This window comes from Tyto alba, unplaced genomic scaffold, assembly GCF_018691265.1.
Source record: "Tyto alba isolate M040663 unplaced genomic scaffold, T.alba_DEE_v4.0 Super-Scaffold_2, whole genome shotgun sequence".
NCBI classification, from domain to species: domain Eukaryota; kingdom Metazoa; phylum Chordata; class Aves; order Strigiformes; family Tytonidae; genus Tyto; species Tyto alba.
In genome coordinates this window covers 57,336,419-57,358,610 of record NW_024881282.1, presented here as the reverse complement: position 1 = coordinate 57,358,610, position 22,192 = coordinate 57,336,419, and the positions used below count along the sequence as shown (strand labels likewise).

General features: G+C 40.9%; 1 protein-coding gene across 8 annotated transcripts in view; it reads left to right on the top strand.

Annotated features, from left to right (window-relative positions):
* Nucleotides 1-14,357: 14,357 nt before the first annotated feature.
* The window catches only part of TMEM117 (transmembrane protein 117), a 218,666-nt gene continuing 210,831 nt past the window's right edge, over nt 14,358-22,192 (top strand). Inside the window, exons 1-3 of one of the 8 annotated variants that reach the window (XM_033000018.2) lie at nt 14,358-14,372; nt 14,525-14,634; nt 17,328-17,632. In XM_033000018.2, coding sequence (XP_032855909.1) covers nt 17,356-17,632 — 277 coding nt within the window. In that variant the 5' untranslated portion in view covers nt 14,358-14,372; nt 14,525-14,634; nt 17,328-17,355. Of the gene's footprint in view, nt 14,373-14,524; nt 14,635-14,832; nt 14,853-15,301; nt 15,314-15,354; nt 15,485-16,448; nt 16,541-16,600; nt 16,889-17,327; nt 17,633-22,192 lie in introns of those variants that run through there. The other 7 variants (XM_033000016.2, XM_042793392.1, XM_033000015.2 and 4 more) reach the window with 7 other exon arrangements.

Here is a 22,192-nt window from a genome sequence, read left to right as displayed (position 1 = left end):
GCAGAGTCCAGAACCACGGCTCTTTCAGCTCAAGCCCTTGCCCCTGTGAAGGCAGTCTTTCTCTGTTAATTTTACATCATTTGCTACTCGGTGGCACTGCATCAACAGAAATAGCGCAGATTTCTTTTCCTGATGGTTAAGACGCTGGTCTGCGTTGGCAACTCATCGATCCAGGCAGAGAAAGGGTGTACCTGCTTCTTGGTGAGTGGCCTATCCACACAGCCAGATGCTTTTACACCTTTCCAGCCTGTGTTGATAAAGTTTCCCTAAACGTTTTCTTTTGAAGTTCCAAGTGAAAGAGAGTCCTGCGTCATGAAATTAAGCATGCTCAGAGAGTAGGTTTGCTTTTGCTAGCTGTCTTTCACAGGCACATCTGCCTATGGGTTGAGAAGCACTGTCCTCCAGCAACAAAAAAATGGCTACTATCTCTTCTTTAAAAATACTAATGTGTCCTGTAGTCTGCGTTGTTAATCACTGCTGTGGTCTGGATTAGACCCCACGGGTGAAATGTGAAGGCAACTGTAGATGGAACAGGGCTGTGGGCACTTAATGTAACGTCCTGATGCTGACGATTCCTTCAGATTCCTGGGAATTAGCAGGGGGTTTATGGGTCACTCACTATACAACCTGAGAACATAAGACATGCTGTAACAGGACGTACCATATAACTAGCCTAGTGGACCAGGCAAGAATAGAAGAGCATAGTAATACTTCCCTGGCTCACCTTCCCAGCCTCCAGAGCACTGCAGCTCTGGAGTTTTTGAAGTCAGCTGTGTTGATAGCTGTGGGTGCCTGTGCTTTGTCAGATCCCTAGTTTAAAGAGGTGAGGGATTTAGTGTCCTATTTGGGAAATGGCACTGTAACTGTAGTATGTGAGCTGTGCTGTGTAATGCCAGTCCAGCAAATATTAATTCACTATGGAGACACGTCACCAGCAAGTGATCTGGGACTAACTGCAAGGACTGCAGCAGCCCAGGAAATGGAGAAGCTGCAGTTTATCTTTCTTCTAGCAAGGAGGCTAAAAGGTACAGAGGAAAGACTTCATAAGAAACCAAGAAATGAGAGACGGGAGGTGCCTCCCAGGTACCCAGAGGTGAGCTTTAATACCTCAACTATAAGCATCCAGAAGCACATAAATCATAAAAAGAATAAATCAACTTTTGGAGAAGAGCTTTTCCAAGAGGAAAGGAGTACTAGAGATCCAGCCAGAGTGGCAACCAAAGATGTGGTGCTATGACAATGACTTTAAATCATTTGAGCCTAAACCTGCCACAGGTCCTGTGTTCTTGGTTTTTCCTCTGTGTTGGTGTTAGCGTTTGTAAATGATGGATTTGCCTGAAAATTTACAAGGGAAAAGGAAGTTTTCCTTGGCAGACAGATGTCCTGAAAAGACACATCAGTTCCTTGATCCAGTTAGTCATGTGCCCCCAGGAACCCTATTATTGGCACAATGTGGTATCAAGGATTTTGTAACTAAGACTATGGAGCTGTGCTTTCAATGGAAATCCATGCTTCAACATAACAGAGTGGTATGATACTATAACATCTGTCACCATATTGAGACCACCTTGACTGAAGTCACATCACATCAATTCCCACCAATCTGTCAGAGGGCTCTAAAGTACAGAAGTGGGATCTTAACATCTGCGTCATATGAAACAAGGCTGGTACACATTGGCATTTCATAGCACCTTTTTGGCAAAAAATCAAACTGAAAGTCTAAAGTATTTTTTTTTTTAAATGTCAATATCACAGATATTTTCCTATATTACAGTGTTTGATGTTTGTCAAAGAGATGTTGCACAGAAACTAGCACAAGCAAGGATTTTATGTCTATCGAAGGTGCCTAAACTTCTGAATTTTAGTGTGCTTCAGAGTCTTACTAAAATGTTTTTGATTATTAAACTCATATTCAAATCATAAGGATAAGAATAGGGAGGTTTATTTGTTACCATATGCTTTAAGAAACTTTTTTTCTTTTTATTAGCTATATTTTCTTCCCTCTTATTATTTTTTTTCCAGTATACATTAGGTTTTGTATCTAATGAAGGCTGCGATTGTTTTGGTAGAAACAGCATATTGCAGTTTCCCAAATTTTAATACGATTCTTTTAACTGAATAACAAATGACATTTTAAAAAATGAACTATTTTTAATAGACTTTGTACCGCATTTTCTATGTGACTTCTGGGTCTTGTTTTCATTTCCAGTGTGTTTATTGTCTTTCCCTATACATTTACTTCTTCATTGATTTAACAATGCTCTATCCACTTATGCTGTTTATTAAATGCTGTGGTTATAATCTCTGTGGAATCCTCAGCTAATTATGTTCATAGTTCTGTAATTGTGTGCAAACATTTTCTCCTGTTGTGATGTTGCCAGGAAGGCCTGTTCCAGGTTTTATTATGATTGTCCTTCTGAGAATGAAAATGCACATATTTTTTTACATACACTTTTACTACTGCAGTCCATACCTATCTTGACGTGACACTTTAAACACTAAATGTATTTCCAACAGCTGAAGAGTGAAAACCTTTTTACTGGCCAATACTACAACTTCATTTTCTTGCTGTGGAGCTCCATTGCCTGTAGATCTCTATCCTGACACTCTTCAAGGCTTCATCTTAGATTATTCTTTTCCCCTATCAGCATGTTCTACAAAAATAACCATATTTTCATAAGATAATTATAGTATTAGAGAGTTATTCCATCAGCAAGATAAACTTTCTTCCATATAGAGTAAGAATTAATATCAACTACTTCCTTCAGAAATATATGAAAAATTCATTTCTTCAACTCTGCTTTCAGTAATCTTCATTTCCATACATCCATAAGTAGCTAAACAAATAAATTAGAAATCGCACCACTCCTAGAGTCAGATTTGCGTATAACTTTGAGACGTGTGGCAGGTGTTCCTAGCAAAATGGACTTTGATTTCTGAGCATGCCAGTATTACCTGTTTGTAAGTCTCGGTATAGTAGCTCTAATCAAACAACAGACTACGTTCAAGTCAAATAAAAAGGTATTTCTTTGTGATGGCTAGACCTTATGATTAGTCTACCATTAAGAAGTATTGCTATGAGAACTCATCGCTCTCTTGCCTTTATAACAAGTGATTTTTATTACAGTGTAGGTAACTCTCACTTTACGTTCATCAGTAAACCTTTATAGCAGTATGAATACATCTCTTAATTTCTTTATGTTTTGTGGTATTTCTGTTCATTTCTTGTAAACGAGCAAATCAACCATCTAACTCCTGTCTCTTAATATTTATAATCTGAGGATCTTTTCTTTCTGGCTGCTTATTAGATGACACAGTAGGCGTTGTCTGTGGGTGGCCAGGAACGTTGCTAGATAGACAACTATTTTAAACTGAATTACAATATAGTAGATAGCAAAGTTTGAGGTACTGGGGTTTTCCTAGCCATGGCCATAGATGAAAACAGATCTGCAGCAATAGGTTTTTTGCTATCCTAAAAGTTGTAGACAACTGATTCTTGTCATGTTTTGCTATGCTTTGATAATAAGAAGTAAATGTCCTGTAAAATACATTGAACAAGGCACAACTGGGGGAATTCCCATATTTCTTACATCTCTATGTTCTGTTAAGTGCTTTCAAATATTATTAAGGAGTTGATTCTGAAAATGGTTTGTTGACATCTTTGTCCATTTCTAGCCCTTATTCTGATCTGGTAAATCTATAAATAGGCACTAGACATGGCATCTATACATCCTCTATGCACAGCATAATGGGCTATATGATTGTCAAATTGTTTCATGCTCTCAGTGATTTTTAAATTACAAAATTTCTCAAAGGTTGTTTGTTCTTTCATATACTTACCCTAATAGTAGTGATTAACTAACATGTAAATACCACTGCAAAATCACTGTGCAAAGTGATTTGTGATCCAGTCACCTTTTCAGACACTCTTTTAAGATTTTCTGTTCTGTCTCCATGGTGTGTTATTTGAATGCATTTCTGAAGTGCATTAAACAGTACTACTGGTATCTCTGCGGTTCTCAATTTTGCCTTTTCTCTCCAGTGGGAAAAATTATTTTAATTATTTAAAACCTATATTTTCTTTGTCAGTTATGGATGACAAGTTCCAAGAAGTTTCCTTATGTGTAGAATGCACAAGAGCTTTTTAGCAATCATATTACATGATGTTCAAAGTGATTCTTGAGTCAAAGAAAGCAATAAAACCTTTGTAAAGACCTGGACAGTTCCGTTAGGCCTTTGGAATAGATTTCTAAATCACAATTTCCATTTTAAGCCATCAGGACTAAGGTAGTCCATGTGTGCCTTCTTCCCAGACCATTATATGCCTGACCATAAGTACCAAGGTTTTAAATTTGACTGAATTCTAGAGCAAGACTGCACAGAAAACAAGCAGGACATGATCTGCTCCAGTAGGGTGAGTGATTAGAGAGATATACTATTTATAGTAAGGTATATTACATTGCTGTAGCCCAGATCAAAGATGATAACAAAGCAGTAATTGAAGCCATGTTATTATTTTCATTCAACAGCAATAAAGTCTTCTTGCCACCAAGAAGAATCTCCACTTAAATAACACTTATATTAAAAATTTACATCTTGTACTGGAGAAAACTCCAAGGCAAACATGAGCTGGTTTTAGTGTTCATGTAAAACCTTTCTCTGGCTCTCAATCTAGAAAATTTTTTCCAATATCCATTTATTTCTGAAGAGACTGGGTGCATTCAATGTCTTCTTTCACGTTTTCATGTCAGTTAGGGCTACTCTACTTTCCACTGCACTAGATTTGTTAGCTATTTCTTGATGAGAAAGAAAATGTGCTTGGGACTGTTCCAGTCCCATTGGGATGATCATACTGACAACCCAGCACTGTAGAAGGACATCTTTTAGAAAGCTAGTGAGTCCTGGCACCTAACACAATACTATCTAGATTTAGAGTAGACCTTATCTGCCAAGACTCGTAATTACCCCCCCACAGATGGGTGGCTTGTCTGGCCCTTAGTCATGTCTGAGCATAGAGAAGCATTCAAAGTCTGCATGATCTAATGATCTGGTAGGTAGTTTTGAGTACTCTGGAAAGCAGTAATTTTCTCAAAGATTTCCTCACTCAAATATTCCTGTTATTACAAAAATTTAAAAATAATAACTAGGCAGATACAATGATTAGGTGAAAATGCATATTACAAAAATTAGAGATTATACTTCTGTTTTTCCTAATATTACATGGAGGATATCTTGAACCTACTGAAATCATTAAGAATTCTCTCATTGACTTTGGTATGGACGGGACTCTACTAGTAGGGAGTATGTGAACTGGTTTTAATGGCAGATGATCTAGGATGATAAACTGGTGCAGCACTAGCATGGATCCAGCAATTTTTCTGGTGAACTCAAAAGAGAGATGCTGGGCAACATTCCTTTCATACTTATTTCCACTTTCTTTTAATGTTTACTTTAGATGAGTGCATTGAGTCATTGTGAAACGCTATCAGCTGAAACACCAGCACTATGTTGATTACATGCAATTGTTTATCTTGTTTTCCATTACTACCCAGATGGCGGTTCCTCTCTTGATGAGGTACAGTTAGTACAAACTAATGCCAGATGAAGAAAACGTGTCTCTGGCCAAGGCATTGTTTGCACTCTGTGTTCAAGACATGAAGTCCTAAGTCACTTCCTCTCTTAATTAGAGAGTTGCAGAGCCTTGCTAAGACTGTTTACCTTGTAGCCTAAGAGTATCACTGTTTGAAAAATTCAGTCTTTTGTCTTCTATTTTCTTTGACATTTTGCCTATCCTTCCTGAGATCCCAGGTTCCTGCCTGTTTCTCCATGGCATGTATGGCTGTGAACATACTAGATCTAATAGAAAAATAGATTCATAGAATAGTTTGGCTTGGAAGGGATCTTTAAAGGTCATCTAGTCCAAATCCCCAGTAACGAGCAGGGACATATTCAACTAGATCAGGTTGCTCAGAGCCCCGTCCAGCCTGACCTTGAATTTTTCCAGGAATGGGGTATCTACCACCTCCCCTGGGCAACCTGTTCTGGTGTTTCACCACCCTCATGGTAAAAGAATTCTTCCTTGTATCTAGTCTAAATCTGCTCTCTCTTAGTTTAAAACCATTACCCCTTGTCCTCTTGCAACAAGCCCTACTAAAAAGTCTGTCCCCATCTTTCTTACAAGCCCCCTTTAGGTATGGAAAGGCCACAATAAGTCCTTTCCAGAGCCTTCTCTTCTCCAGACTGACCATCCCCAACTCTTTCAGCCTTTCATCACAGGAGAGGTGTTCCATCCATCTGATTGTTTTTGTGGCCCTCCTCTGGACCCGCTCCAAGAGGTCCATGTCTTTGCTGTACTGAGGGCTCCAGAGCTGGACACAGCACTGCAGGTGGGGCCTCACCAGAGCGGAGTAGAGGGGCAGCATCACCTCCCTCAACCTGCTGACCATGCTGCTTTTGATGCAGCCCAGGATATGGTTGGTTTTCTGGGCTGTGAGTGCATGTTGCTGGCTCATGCCCAGCTTTTCATCCACCAGTACCCCCAAATCCTTCTCCGCAGGGCTGCTCTCTATCTCTTCATCCCCCAGCCTGTATTGATACTGGAGGTTGCCCTGACCCAGGTGCACGACCTTGCACTTGGCCTTGTTGAACCTCATCAGGTTCACATGGACCCACTTCTCAAGCTTCTCCAGGTCCCTCTAGATGGCATCGTGTCGCTCAAGCATGTCAACCGTACCACCCAGCTTGGTGTCATCTACAAAATTGCTGAGGGTGCACTTGATCCCACTGTCTGTGCCACTGTCTGTGTCACTGATGAAGATATTAAACAGTACTGGGTCCCAGTATGTCCCTGAGGGACACCACTCGTCATTGATCTCCATCTGGACATTGAGCCATTGACCACTACTCTCTGGCTGTGACTATCTAACCAATTTCTTATCCACCTAATACCAGGTTCCCTCTAATGGCTCCTTGTATACTTCTCATTGCTGTTTCACTGTCTTATCCAAATTTCCAAAGAAATTAAGAAAAGGTTCAAACTCTTGTTAGATAATATCACTTTTTGATGTAGGCATCATGAGGACAGCTAAGACCTTCTAACTTATGTTAAAGCTGGGGTGAAAGAATGGGAGGATCTGGGACAAAAGATTCCTCCTACTCATGGAGTCCCACTTGTGGGAGAGTAATTCAGTCTGACCGGCTTTTCTCCTGAGTCACTCACAAGTGACACAGAGTTTCTACCCATAAATTACTACTAAAAAATAGTAGCAAGAAAACATGGGAAGTTTTATCCCAGAAGGGATCCATGAAGCCAGTTATGGATTTTATTAATAATTGTTTGCAGAAAGCATTCTGAGATGAGACAGAATAAAACTCTAAGATAGATCCTTACTCTGCAGTGCTTACTGTTTAAATAGACAGAAATGTGGAAGAAGGGTTGAAGAAAGACTTGCAGTGAAACCTGAAGTAGTTGCATTGTTCCCTTCTAGCATTTAAGACTGTTCTGTTAGTGCTCAGCACCTTGCACTTAGTTTCCTGAAGAATAAGACCCTCACAGGCACATACAATCCCAGATGTATGCTATGTCTCAGCATAAGTTGAAGGTCTCTTCATTTTAGTTCCAAAAGATTCTACAGTGCACTCACTGCTCTTATAAATGAAAGGAAATTCAATAAACAAAGGACATTTTGACTGCACTGTACGTAATTACTTGTTCTCTTGGGTGCTTATTCAAAGTGCCTGTCCGTTTTCAATGGATTTTCAGCTGCTAAATAAATTATTGCATTTATCACTGTAATTTTTTTTTGTGTGTAACTACGCTTTTTCACAGTGCATTAGTGTGAGCTAAAAATAACAGGCATTTATCACAGGGTATTCTTTGACCATTGAAAAAAATGTCTATTTGCATAATAGATAGTGCATATCCCTATATACGATGAGAAGAAGCTTTAAAGAAATGTCACAATACTTAGTCTTCTCATCACTTGTCCAGAACTAAAAATCTGACAGCAAAACCCCCACATTCTAGGCACAACAGTGTATATATGATTCCCTTATTAATTATCTTCTGATTGTGATTAGCTCTCTTATGTTTAATAATGGTACATTTTATTATTTTCAGTGAGGTTGTAGTTCTGATTGACCAAGTGCTACCATTTGGACAGTCACACTGAAGTTGTTAGCAAGCATAGCTCACTTGTATTCCTGGGGTTTGATCCACTGCTTGGACAAGCTGTGCTTTGCACAAGACGCCCGTATGTGTCTGCTTCAGCAGGGACAGGTTTGCTCCTCAGCTCTATTAGGGCAGTGTCCGGTTTGCCATAGTCTCTATAGAGACACCCACCACAGCAGCCAGTGCCTCATAGAACTCCCCGCCCTGGCTGTGTTCCTTCTGCTCTCCTGATCCAGTCAGTTGTACATGACGGCGCATGATCAGCTCTGACTCCTTTTGTTGTATTAGATAATGTACTCAAATTTCACGTACGCAGAGCTTTGAAAAGACAGTAATTTAGTTGTTTGAGTTATCACACCGTGCTTGAGTTTAAAAGCAGTACTTCTGTCAAGATACAAAATTTTTATGTCATGCTATGTCTGTTTTTCTTCTAATAGAAATAGGATCAAGACACAGGGAATTTATATGATAACACAGTAAAGCCTTCAGACTTTTTTTTTTTTTACCGAGGCAGTGTATTATTATACTGTAGTTATACAAAGTACAGTTGTTCATTGCACTTTGGAAGAACATAATGAGGTACGATAGATGAAAACATGAGAATTTTTTTTGTCCTGTGTTTATGAGGCTAAGAAATTGCCCCTCATTATTTAAAAAAAAAAATTTATTAAGTATTGAATTAACCAACAAAGCTTAAATTATTTTCCTGTCAGATAGTATCTGAGGTCTGCTTATATAAAAAGGATATAAAGCTCATACTAAACAAAACGTGATGTTATATTCTTCTTACTGGAGTTCATCAACACTAGACCTTATTTTCTTTTCCCAAAGACCTTCTCTTACCACTTACCATTTTTCTGATCTTTTGTCTTCCAGCTTTAATTTTACCTTTCTGAAGTCTTCTTTTACCATTGCAATAAAGTTGGACAGTGCTGTTAAGCAGTATCCATGGAAGGCTGAACTCAGATTCTACTTTTTCTTAATTTGTGTTTTCTCTAATTCTGTATATGCAACTATCAAAGTAGCTGCAAGCTGATTATTTCTTTCTTTTCCTAGTATAGAAGTCACATGCAGTTGTTCTGTTAGTTGAAAGCATCCATATGGCCAGCAGATGCACTTAGAAGGTATTTAATTAGTGGTGTAAATTCACCTCACTAAAGAGTTCTTTAGTGATTTTGTCTAAGCTAGGTGTGTGCTGGCTGGCTGTATGAAATCAGTATAGATTATCTGAATTAGAAACATGCTTACTTGGAGTAAATTGCTTACTTGGAGTATATTTGATCTGGATGAATAGAAGTAAGTACTTCATTCAAGTGTAAGGTTTGTTTATCATTTGACTATCATCTTCAAAACTTCCAGTACAGCTTCTGTTTTAACCCTGGTAAGCCCTGTATCATTTGACTCCAGGACTGAAGTTCTATTTTATGGTATGTAAAAGGTCACTTAAAGTTCTGGTTCTCCTCCTGCTTTTTGTCCCAAGTTCCACTGGTATTGCAAAATTAGATCTATGTGTTAATTTCTGCTCAAAATCTGATTTTTGTGATTTAACCTATCAACAATGATGAAACCATCCCTTAACTTCATCTTGGTAAGCTAAAACTTGCTTGACAAGGATCAAAAAGTACATATTAATCACCCGGATCCCAAAATTCCATTAACAGAACATCTATAAAAATCTATAAATATAATCTATATCCAAGCTCTTTTTTTTTTTTTTTTTTTTTCCCCATGTTTTTCTGTCCTACAGAAACAGCAGGTATAATTTGTTCCTATTTACATTTACATTAGGTTTTAAGTGTTTTAAGTTGTACCCAACAAGTGAAAAAGTCCAGAGGTTTAGTGTCAGAAATGTGTCCTTTAGCCATTACTTTTAGTTTTTCTCATCTTAGGTAATTTGCAATCTCTTTCTTGTTTCACTGATGAAAAATATTAAGTAGAACCAGAAATAAGGCCCTTTGTCATGACTTGGAAACCTATTAGTTCATCTGTGTATTGTGCAGAATGTTGACTTTGTGCCATTCTCGTTCTTTCATTGAGATGTCAGTAGGTATCTGATCACATCAATACCTTGAGGAGTTCAGGCATATATATATTGGTACTAACCTAACCAAACAAATGCATTATATCCTAAAGTGACATCAGAGCAGTTTTTCAAAGAGTGTGTTCTGTCAGCTCGTATTATTGCTGGTTGTTCTTGAAGAAACAGAGGCACTAGTTAGGCCAAAATCACCACTAAATCTGGTGACTACTCTGACTGACTCTGTGTATGTGTGCGTGGACGGGGGGATTGCATGGCTGCACAGCCTGCACCACTGACTCCCATTTGGTTATTGTGGTTCTTCTCCCTTCCACTGATTTCAGTAATTGAGACCTCAACCTGCCTTTCCCATATTTTTGCCCATGCTTGCTGCCAGCCTGGGAAGCCTGTAATTAAGTAGGTCATCCTATTTACCCTTTAAATATTGTTACAACATTAACTTTCTTCTAGTTCTATGAAATTTCCTCAGCATTTCAGAAGTTGTTAGGAAACAAATTATGATTAACATTACTGTCTGTCGTGTCTTTAATTTCTTTTTCTAATAACTTTTCAACCTGCCATTTAAAAATAAATGTTTAATTTAAGTTGCTGCTTACTATCCTTTCACATTATTGATTTACTGGAAAGTATTTCAGTGTTACGTAAAATGAAAAAACTGTTTATGTTTTTCAAATATGCAATAGAAGCAGTTCTGCTGTTCCACATTCTTTTAGACAATTCCTTCTTTCACATCTAGTAGTGAAGCAGTACTAGTATTTGCAAAGTCATTATCTCTGATTAAATTAATATTCTTATTTCCATAGGATATATATTTTTGCCTTTTCTTTCTTCTAAGTTCTTAAATTATTTAACTCTTTAGTTATACACTGTTGTCAGCTATTGTTTTTTTTCCATTTGTTTCATGTTTTAACGTGCTGTTTTCTCTTCATTTAGTCAGTAAGAAATGAGTGGGGGATGCAGATAATGAATAGATTTTAGGTGGTATAGCTGAGGCAAGTTGCCATAACTGTGACTGAAATTTCAAAGGGAGGACTCTTTTGTTCCAAGGATGTTTTTTGCAGGTTTATTGGATCTGGCTGAGGATGAAGTTAACTTTCTTCATAGTAGTGATATTGTGCTGAGTTTTGGGTTTGTGGCTAAAAACAGGGTTGAAAACACGCTGATGTTTTGGCTATTACTGAGTGGTGCTTGCACAGGATCAAGGCTGTCTTTCCCACTCTGCCCACACTCCCACCCCAATGAGTAGGCTGGGGATAGGCAAGAAGTTGGAAGGGGACACGGCTGGGGCAGGTGACCCCGGCTGACCAAAGGGATACTCCAGGCTGTATAACATCACACTCAGCAACAAAACTGTGCAGAGGAAAAGAGTGGGACGGGGATTGGCTTCAAAGCTGGCTACCAGAGACTGACCAGGCATCCGTCTGCCTGTGGGCCTTGGCGAGTGATTGCCGTAGCATCACTTTTTTTTTTAATCCTCACTTATTACATTTTATTAATTCTTACTTTTTTCTTCACTTTTTAAGCCATCTCTGTCTTGATCCATGAGTTTTCTCTCTTTTTTTCCTATTCTCTCTCCTATCCCAGTGGGGGGAGGAGGTGGGGTGAGTGAGCTAGCAGCTGTGTGGGTGCTTACCTGCTGGCTGGGGTCAACCTGCAACAGCAGGGTGGAAGAAAAATACATTAGGAGCACAATCCCCGAGTAATGGGTTTTCAGGTTTGAGGGAATTAAGTACTTTTTCCAAGCAGCAAGCCAAGGAAGAGGCAATTATGCAACTACAGATGAAAAGAGTGGGAGGACAGTCTGAGAGAGCTGGGACTGTTTAACCTTGCGAAGAGGAAGCTCAGGGGAGAGGATCTTATTGATGTGTCTAAAAGCCTGCTAGGAGGAGTAAAGATGAAGCCAGACTCTTCTCAGTGCTATCCAGTGAAAGGATGAGAGGCAATGGGCACAAACTGGGATACTGGAAATTCCATTTAACATATGACAAAACCTTTTTACTGTGAGTGTGGTCCAACATTGGAACAGGTTGCCCAGAGGGGTTGTGGAGTCTCCACCCTTGGATATACTTAAAACCCATCTGGACACAACCCTGTTCTGAGCAGAGGGCTGGACTAGAGGATCTTCCAGCCTCAGCTATGTTGTGATTCCGTGAAAATCCATGGGTTTTAAGTGACCCACAGTTTTGTGGATCAAGCAGCCAAGCACATAGTTGGTACATATAACATGGGATATCAGAGAGCTTTCTCAGATGAAGCTGTAGCATTTTTTTCAAATCTCCAGAATTACCTTTCAGTCCTGGATACACAGGATTTTATAATGAATTGCATGTTCTTTTTATTTTGTTTTTGAATAGAGTCTTTTTAGTTTGTACCTGCAGCTTTTTCAATGACAAAACTAGCACTTGCTTTGGCATAGAAAAATGAAGAAACCTGTCTCTTAGTACAGCGTCAATATTTTGGAACATACTGTAGCTCGGTGCATGTTCCTGCACCAGCCAGAGCTGTCTGAGGCAGCAGAGTCTTCTGAGAGAACTTTCCAGTTACAGACTAATGTGCAGAAGGCTGATTCCTCATATTTGAGCGTAAAATGACTCTACAGAAATTGATACTGCAGTAAGATACATATACGATTAATTCAATACAGCTCTTTGCTGGAAACTGAGTCTAAAACAACAGCCTTTACACAAGTGCTATTTTGTAGTAAGAGTGCTGGTAAAAGAGTTTCATTCACAAGTATCAAAACTAGCATTTCAAGATGACTCATTGCCCTGATTCTACCTGCTTTTTAGGTTCAACTTACTGGCTTTACTGCTGCCCTATTCTCTTGCTGACAATGTTGTAGATAAGAGTTCGTTTATATTCATCTGTTGCTGGCAGTTTCTGGTTTTTAGTGAGTGGGCCTGATTACTTAGATTATTTGTTAATTGTTGCTATTCAGGTATGTATTTCATCAACTAAATCTTGATTGCCTGATTAAAAAAAAAAAAAAAGTAGGAGCGGTCCAGCTTTTTTTTTATATACGAGTGAAATATTATACTTTTTGGAAAAGTATTAGCTTCCTCTAAGAAAGCATTTGCAACATGAAATTTGGGGGAGGTATAGGGTAGGCTTATGCTTTTAGTGAGGATGATTTTCATTTGATTTAGTGGCTTCAAAAACTTGCTCACTGATTTACTATCTGAAAAAATAGATGCTTTGTAGTTGTAGCATGGGTTTCCATCTGAGCTGAAGAGAAGTATTATTTAGTGTGTAGGTGCATGAAGAGTGTGATCTCTTTCGTTGTGGGATGCTGCCTCCTCTGTGGATTCTCATTTGTTGAACAGACGGAGACTGGGTTCTGCAGGCGTGGCAGTGCACACAGAACTGTTGCATGAACAGGCAGTGCTGTACACTGTATTTCTGTACTCTCTGCTTGCACATGATTTTTTTGTCTCTGAATATTTTAATTTTCTGTTTACCGTAAAGATAGTTTGGGGGAGGGGTTAGTGTTAAATACTGAATGTTGCACCTTTCTACCTAAACTTGAGGTTTATGAGGAAGATAAGGTGCCGATTATGTCAGATACCTTCAATACAGTTACGTTTATTTACAAAAATGTATAAAACTTTATTGCCATAGGTACAGAAGGGATTCACACGTCTTCATCTAGTGCTTCTTCTGGTTGTGCTGGCCTTTCACAACATGACTCACCTGAAGACCCTTCCACGTTCCTCAGCTGCATCCCTCCGTACCTTGGCCCGAAGCAGCCAAGCGTATCTCCACATTTTAAGTTTGATGCCATGTTTCAGATCCCTGCTCCAATGGACTTACCTGCCTTTTCACACCAACACACACTGAGGCTGTGTCTAGAAACTTCAAGTTGGTTTTACCCATCTTCAGCAATGGCCAGCATTAATACATATTGCATTAAGACCCGGTCGCAATGCAATGCTAAGAGCATGCTGCAAACGTTTTCCTGGGATGTCAGCAATAGCAGCGCGCTGGCACTAGGGACCACATCCCACATAAAAAGGCTTTGGTTGGCAATTCGGTTGAAGTGCAATGTCAACAACTCTGTCAGGCTGCACAGAGGCGTTTTGCCCCCACAGGGTGACAATCCGGACTGTGTGTGCAACCCCGGAGCCTGGCCGTGGCCTCACGACGCCCCACACCCGTGGGAGCAAAGTGGGTACAGACCAACCTCCCCTCCCAAACACGGGGGGTTCACTAAATCTTCCCCAGCGATCCGGCTATTACTGCCAACCCTGTGCTTTTGCTTTGAGGTAATACATCTCCAGGTTTGACCCCGTATTTTGTGTATTTGTTATTTTTTACAGCTGATTTACTGAATACCGAAGACTGAGCGGTGGGAATCCAGTGTCGCCGCGGTGTCGTTCACCTCCCCCGCCTGGATAACCCGCGGACTCCCAGGCCACAGTTCTCCGGGGTGAATAAAGACCCCGGGCGGGGGTAACGCGTACATCTGGGGCCCTTGCTGGCAGGCTCCGGGGGAGGGACAGCCGAGAGGCGGGGGCGCCGGGACCCTGCCGCAGCGGCACCGCCCGCTGCCACCGCGGCTGCGGCACCGCCGGGGTCGGCGCGGCCGCGCTCCCTCCCCCGCGGCCGGGGGGGGGGGGGGGGGTGGGAGCGGAGAGGTGCGGAGAGGTGCGGAGAGGTGCGGAGAAGAGCGGAGAGGAGGAGCACAGCGGCCGCCGCAGCCGCTCCCTCCCCTTCCCCTCCCAGGCCGCGGGGGGGGGGGGGGGGGGGGGGGGGCGGGACGCCGCGGCAGCGCCAGCGCCGCTGTCAGCGCCCGAAAGGCGCGGGGGGAGGTGGGGGGGGGGGGGGGGGCGTGGGGCCGGGACACCCACCCTGCCGGCAGCGGCGGGGGGGGGGGGGGGAGGGGGGGCCGGGACACCCACCCTGCCGGCAGCGGCGGGCGGGGGGGGCGGAACGGGACTGCCAGCGCGGAGCAGCGCGGAGCGGGGCCGCCCGCGGCTGAGGAGAACCGCAGCGCGGCAAGCGCGGAGCCGCGCCGCAGCAGCACCGCGCCCGCGGAGCCGGATCCCGCCCCCCCCCCACCACACACACACGCACCCCCCCACCCCACTCCCCGCCCCGCCGTCGCGGTGAGTGGGGCAGGAGGCGGGTGGGCAGCCGCGGCCGCGGATCCCGGCGTGGGTCGGAGGGGGTGGGGGGGGTGGGTTGGGGGGCTGGGGGGAGAGGAGCGAGTGGGTTTAACAGGTTGCGATGGGCGTGAGGTGCGCGGCTTTCTCGGCACCCGCATTGCCGGCGGTGAGGTAGGTCAAGAGCCGGGTTCTGATTAGCGATCGAGCGCTGCTGCCATTGCCCGGGGCGGCTTCTTGTGCGAGGAAAACGCTTCCTTAGGGGAGCTGCCTCTTCGGGTGGGTGACTAATAACTGTCGGCTGTCCGGCAGCTGCCCCAAATGTCAGGACAGACAGTTGTTTATCGCCAGCCCCATTCGGGCTTTGAGATGGTCCATACACGGAAGGCAATCCCCAAACTTTTCTTCCCGTTAGCAGGATGAAAGGAGAACATAAAATAGCTTTGGACATCCTCATGGCTCTAAAGGCAGTTTAATCTCCCCAAACCGGAATTTTCTTAGGCTGCTGGGCCAATGACCCTTGATTTAAATCGCTTTATTCATAAAGTTTTCAAAGGGCTGACACTTCCTTGTGCCAACTTTTTAACTCTATAATTTTTTTTCTTTTTTATGTGTCATTTATGCATAGTGGGACATTATTATTTTTTATTATTTACTAAATAGGTTGCCTGAATTTGTTGAGAGGTTCTTTTATCCTTTTGATTTAACAGGTACAGGATTTCTTCTAATTTCATGAAGATAAATTGGATTATAGAGTTAAATCATTTAGAAGGGACTACCTAAAGGGAGTCATTGTAATTCAAGCCATTTTTAAGTTTGCAAAGTGATACTTAGTCAGGAGTCCAAGAAAGGATGAGTATTTGGTTGGGTTTTTTAGGTCTTTAACTGCAATTTGGGTGGGGGGGTGGTTGTTTGGTTTTTTTTTTTTTTTCTTTTTCTTTTTTTTTTTTCTTTCCTTGCAGGACATATGGCATTTTCAAAGATCTGTACTGTTCAGTTAAGTACACTGTTTCCTTCAAGGATCATGCTGTATCATGCTGTAATAAACAAGCAGTATGTTTAGATACTCTTTTTTTTTTTTTTTTCCCTTTTCTTCCTATACTCCATGTTCCTTGAATAATTGCAGTGTTTCACAATGCAAAGGCCTTGTATCTTTGTGCATACAAAGTGGTTCAACAGGATGAAACAGCTAATTTGTTGTGAATAAAAGACAAAGAAATCAAATGGCAGGTAACTGAAACATTAACCATGCTCAGCTGTCTTTTTCCGTAGCAGTACTTTGTTATTAGGCAAGTTGCAGAATACAGTTTTTGTATTCGTACAAAACAGTTTGTGCTCAGAGCACTTTTACTTTCCAGTTTTGAAAATATGCTTGATTATAGGTGTACTCCTTGAGCCAATGAAAAGATTTCCACAGACTTGCCTGACCTGCAAGGATTAATTCTATCAACTTTTCCATCATGTGATTCCTTCATATAAACACAAGTTTCTGATGTTGCTGGCGTATACGCTTGTAAGCTTCTGGGAGATGAGGCACTAGAAGACCTCACTGGATTTACAGGCTTGTTCCATCCTTCTGTAAGGAGAACGATTCAGTTTAGACTTAGCATGAACATTTGTGAAACCTGTGTTGTATTTTTTGGAATGCGGCTGGAAAGGCACTCTGAGTTTCATGTAGCCTGTCGTGTTCTTACATGCTCTGTTTTCATGCCTGGTTATGGAGCTATCACTTTAAAGAGATAGTATAGAAATGTTTGAGACTAAAAATCCTGTGCTATAATGTACATATGTTTTTGTTGTTTTTACATTAGAATGGGCAGAAATTTCAGTTTTTCTCTGCCTGGATCTAACTAACAGTATCTTTTGATTGAAACTTTCATTGCTAGTCAAGTCTGAAGTGTTAAAAATTACTGGCAACGAGGTTACAGTGATTTGATTTTTGTAACAGGCAGGTATCTCTTAAGCTCTGAGAATGCTGAGTATATATGACATTGCGCATTTCTGTCTTTACATACAGGCAAAGAACAGTTCTGCAGCATCTGAGGATGGATAAAGACTTCCGCTACTACTTCCAGCACCCGTGGTCTCGCTTACTTGTGGCTTACTTAGTGATCTTCTTTAACTTCTTAATATTTGCTGAGGACCCAGTATCTCACAGTCAGACAGAAGCCAATGTTATTGTTGTTGGTAATTGTTTCTCCTTTGTAACAAATAAATACCCTGAAGGAGGAGGCTGGAGATTTTTGAAGGTGCTTCTGTGGCTGCTTGCCATTGTCACAGGACTGATAGCTGGGAAATTCCTCTTCCATCAGCGCCTGTTTGGTAAGTTACGTGATGCACCTACTGACTTCCTGATCGTGAATTTCTGACTCTTAGCTTTCTACTCACTGCAATTTTGTAAGCTTTGCTATTAATCACTTCTGATGTTTAGAACTGTATAGAACTCAGTATATCAAAGCTTACGTCATTGTGGAAATTAATGGCATGTCTACTTACGTGAACATAATTCACAATGATTTCAGTCAAAAAAGGGTAAAAATAGTCAAATCTGACATGTTTGAAATACCTGAGAGGTCAGTGATTTTCAGTAGCGTAAAAATACTCCTTTGCATCTTCAGACCAATTTCAAAATCTTATTATATAATCTTCTTGGCAATCTGCACAAAAGGCATTGTTCCTCGGGGCAGCAACACTACATGTGTTGTCAAAAGTCCCATAAGTGGAAGCAGAGGCTGTTAGTATTAACAGAGCTGTGCTGAAGAACTCCCACATGAAAACAGGAATTCTAGAGCAGCAGGACCTGTCTGTCTCTTAGTACAAGAGCGAGTCAGTGAAACGGGAAGGTGGGAAATGGAAGAAAAACAGGTTGGTAAATGCTTTTGTACACTAGATGTGACTACACTGGGGAGTTTACTGAACATGGACTGACTGAAAGGAATGGAATGACCCTGGACTAAATCTGAGACTGAGAACTTTGATGTAAATATATAGAGATAACAAAAATATATAATATTGTCTTAACAGAGTCAGGTAGTAAATGAAGAAAATGCTGCATCTTGAGGGCTGAAGGCTGTCTTAAGTTTTAGAGATAAGTAGGAATTATGGAAAATATTACTTCACTCCCACCAGCTGCACTGTTCTTTGAAACATCTGATTCTAGGTGTGTCATTGCTAGTCCAGATGGACTAGTCCTGTATTCTTCTGCTGGTAAGACTGCAGGATGGGTGGTTACTGGAACAACCTTGAAGCACATGAGCAATAGGCCATTTCCTTAGTCTTCCTCATTCTATTAAGATAGAGAGAGCACCACTATTCTTTCAATAAATCAAATGTAAAGCTGTTATGTCAAGGAACAAACAAGCAAAGCCACTTAACAGACCTCTTTTAATACAGACTTCTCTTGAAGCACTTATTCTGAAAAACAGTTGAACGTCTTGATGGCCATTCAGTGGACGTTTTACCGTGATGTAATGGTAATGGTAAACATAAAATGTCCTCCTAAGGAGGACATTTTAACTTAATTCCTGGGCTCTTGAGCAATCACAGTTGCAATAATGTTTTCAATTCTGGCTTCCAGAACTGAGGAATGATTTTGTTAAATTGGAGAAGATTAGGTCAAAGTAATGAAACTGATGATGAAATTGGAGAATAAGCCCTATTGTGAGAGGACTGAGAGGATAAAGGGAAGATTAGAGGGTGACTTGCTCAAATTTGACATGAAGGACAGATCCTTCAGTCTGGCAAATATATTGCAAGGTCCAGTGCTTGGAAGTGGCAAATAGCCAGCACTTTTTTTCTTTTTTAACTGAAAGGCTAGACAATCAGTGGAATGCGTTGTTGAAGGATGTGGCTTCATCAGGACATGCGAACTTTTCTTTTTGGGAATGTGTTCTAGTCTGCAGAGTAATTCTCTGTCTTCTATCTATGTAGGTTATTATGATAATTCCTTCTGAATTTGTAAGTGTATATCATAGATAGGACATAGCTTAACATAAATTTTAAAGTGACTTTATTCACCATTGCTGGCAAAGGGAGAGGGTCTGCCCCAGCCTTCAGTGTCTGCTGCTTTGTGCTTTTGTGCAGTTGCTCAGTGAAACAGGATAGGGAACTTACCCACATTAGCAGTACCCATCTTTTATTTCTGTGAGGATCATATCTCTGATCATACCGATGTTTGTGGCAGCACAAAGATGGGATCAGCATTGAGAGGAAACTAGCAGGCAAGAGACTCCTACGCCGAATGGCAGTGCTGGCTTATGGATATTTATGGCTGTGGTTTGGGTGACCAATATGGGTGTAGGCACAGTCTGATTTGAGGCTAGTTGCTGCACATTGAGTTTTATGTAGATCTGCCACAGTCCCACCCTCCTAACCCCAGCCACATCATCTTGGTGCCTCCCTCAAGCCAGTGCTCCTGTTATTGTGATGATGGAGCAGCGGGCCAGCTGATCCCATGGAAAACCAGTTGCTTCTGCTGTTGTCTACAGCAGCTCCTTGAACTGATGTGATTGCTTGAGTGCCAGTGCTGAGGCAACAGCCAAGGACTATGCAGCCAAGATAGCCCGGGGGCCATGGCAGCCCTACCTTGTGTTGGCTCCAGTGCTGTGGGACTGCACCCACACAGTGTGTCAGTGGAAATATGCTGTTGCTTGTGATATGCTGCAAGCAGATGGCAATCTGTGTGACTGTATTGCCGACTGATGTGGCCATGCTAGCTGTAAACTCGGTAGTGTGGATAGCAATTGCATTGATGAGATGATGATGTGGGTTTACAGCTTGAGTGTATCTCTGGGTCTCCAGAAGATTTGTACAGCCCATGCTGAAATCTTTCCTCTCGGTTATATGCCACTATTTTAATGTCTTCACTGCCTAGAAATCCCTCCTTTTGTTGAGATCCTTATTGAGTATGCCCTCTGAATCTTCTGGTATCAAGCACTTAATGAATTTGCCCCTTTATTGTTTTTAATTTCCCTAGTCTATCTTTTTAAGTAGCTGCTGCTCCCATAATTCTATTTTTTTTTTCTATTTAATCCTTTTTTATTTTTTTAAATGTGTAATTGCTTGGAACCATTCTAATTTTTAATCCTATTTCATTTATTTATTTTTTCTCTGCTAAATTCTCTTGTAGAGGAAATTGCGACTGATTGTTTCTTGTGGCCTGTGTATAACTTCCTGCATTCAGGAAGCCAAATAGCACCAGTCAATCTTCCCCTGTCAAATCTTGGCTCACAGTGCAGGCTACAAATTGAAATTGAGAAGGATTAGTCTGCACATCTCACTTTAGGTTAAGAGGAGTGGAAAGGATTTTCTTTCTCTATGCCCTTCCTGCTCTTTTGTCCCTTGTCTTCTGTACCTGTGCTGCTGAGTTTGCGTATGAACTAGAAAAATAGTGTAGCTAGAACTACATTGTAATACAGATTACCATCTGTGACAGCCACTATCTGATAGCTATGACTGTCATTAACTATGAAAACAATAGAAACAAGTCCAAGCATGTTATGTTTCTAAAAGTGGAAGGAGAAGGGTGCTGGAAACATTATTTAGGCTTCATCCCTCTGAGTTTATAGAGAGATAAGGGAGTAGGTAAACTATGTTGTTGAGAAGTAGAGATCACGACTAGAGGACGTGGTGGGATGTTTTCTGTTAACATTTATTGCAACCTTTGAACAGTAACCTCTTCAGGGACTCCTTCAAGATACTGCTCATGACTTAAAACAAGATTAGAAAGCAATTGCGTTTCTTGCTCTTCAATCAAGAAATAACTTATGTCCTTTGATAAACATCTCCCATGATAAACATTTCCAAGGAAAACAGCCTTTATCTAGTACATTCTTTATATCTTTGTAGCATATGGTCAGAACAAATGGAATTTTAAAATTGCTTTTTGGCTGTTATCCACTATATTCTTTTGATTCATCACTAAGCATATCTTCTATTTGGTTAGGTACTGTGTTCTGCCATGCTTTTTATTTTGCAATGGAAAATGAAAGGTCACAGATGAATATTGGAAGTTTGGGAAAAAGAAAGATGGAGGTATATACCCCTGTTATTTTTTGTTCTTCATGAGAGAGTTACTTGAGGCAGGGAAAAGTGGTAAATTCTTTGCACTTACTTAGAGATTTCTTGATTTATTTTCTGCTTTATTAAAAACAGAAAGAGTTTACCAGCTGACCCCATTTGATGGCACTATGCATTCAGAAAATGCATTCAAATCTTAAATCCCAACTTAAAAGAAATTTCTGAAAAAGCTTTTGCACATTTCTCATGTTTTTCTGGGCCACTGTCTGGAAAATAACAGTGTTTAGTGTGTAGAAAGTGTACGTTTTAATTGTCACCTTCTCAGTGTATGCACAGTTGCAGTTCTGTACTCCAACCTCAGGCACAAATTCTGAGTTCAGTGGGAGGTTTGGAGGTTTTTTGGCCGAAAGTTCAGGTTGTGCATTTTGCATCAGTGTATATAAATGTGATCTAAGATGTAAATTTAAATCATCTTTCATTTGAACAGATTTTTAGCAGTACGGATAGATCAGCAGTATACTTGGAAAAATGCTATCCTAATTTTTTCAGTCCAGCGTCTTCGCTTTGACTGTTTCCCATGTGTATTAATCCTTAGTTTATACTTCATATTAGATACATCAGTTTTTAAAAACATACTACAAAATGTGCATGTGCCTACCTGCCCATTTTTTCTGATTCTAAGTGATTATAAAGATGTATTAAAGTCTGATTAAAAGCCTGTGATTAGAGAGACTGGATTTTACTCGGTTGCCAAAGAATGTGCCTAGATTTATATTTGTAAGTTCCTTTTTAAATGACACGGATGGCAACTAAATACTTAATGTGGTATAATAAATCATGGAAAACTAAGTATATAGAACTAAA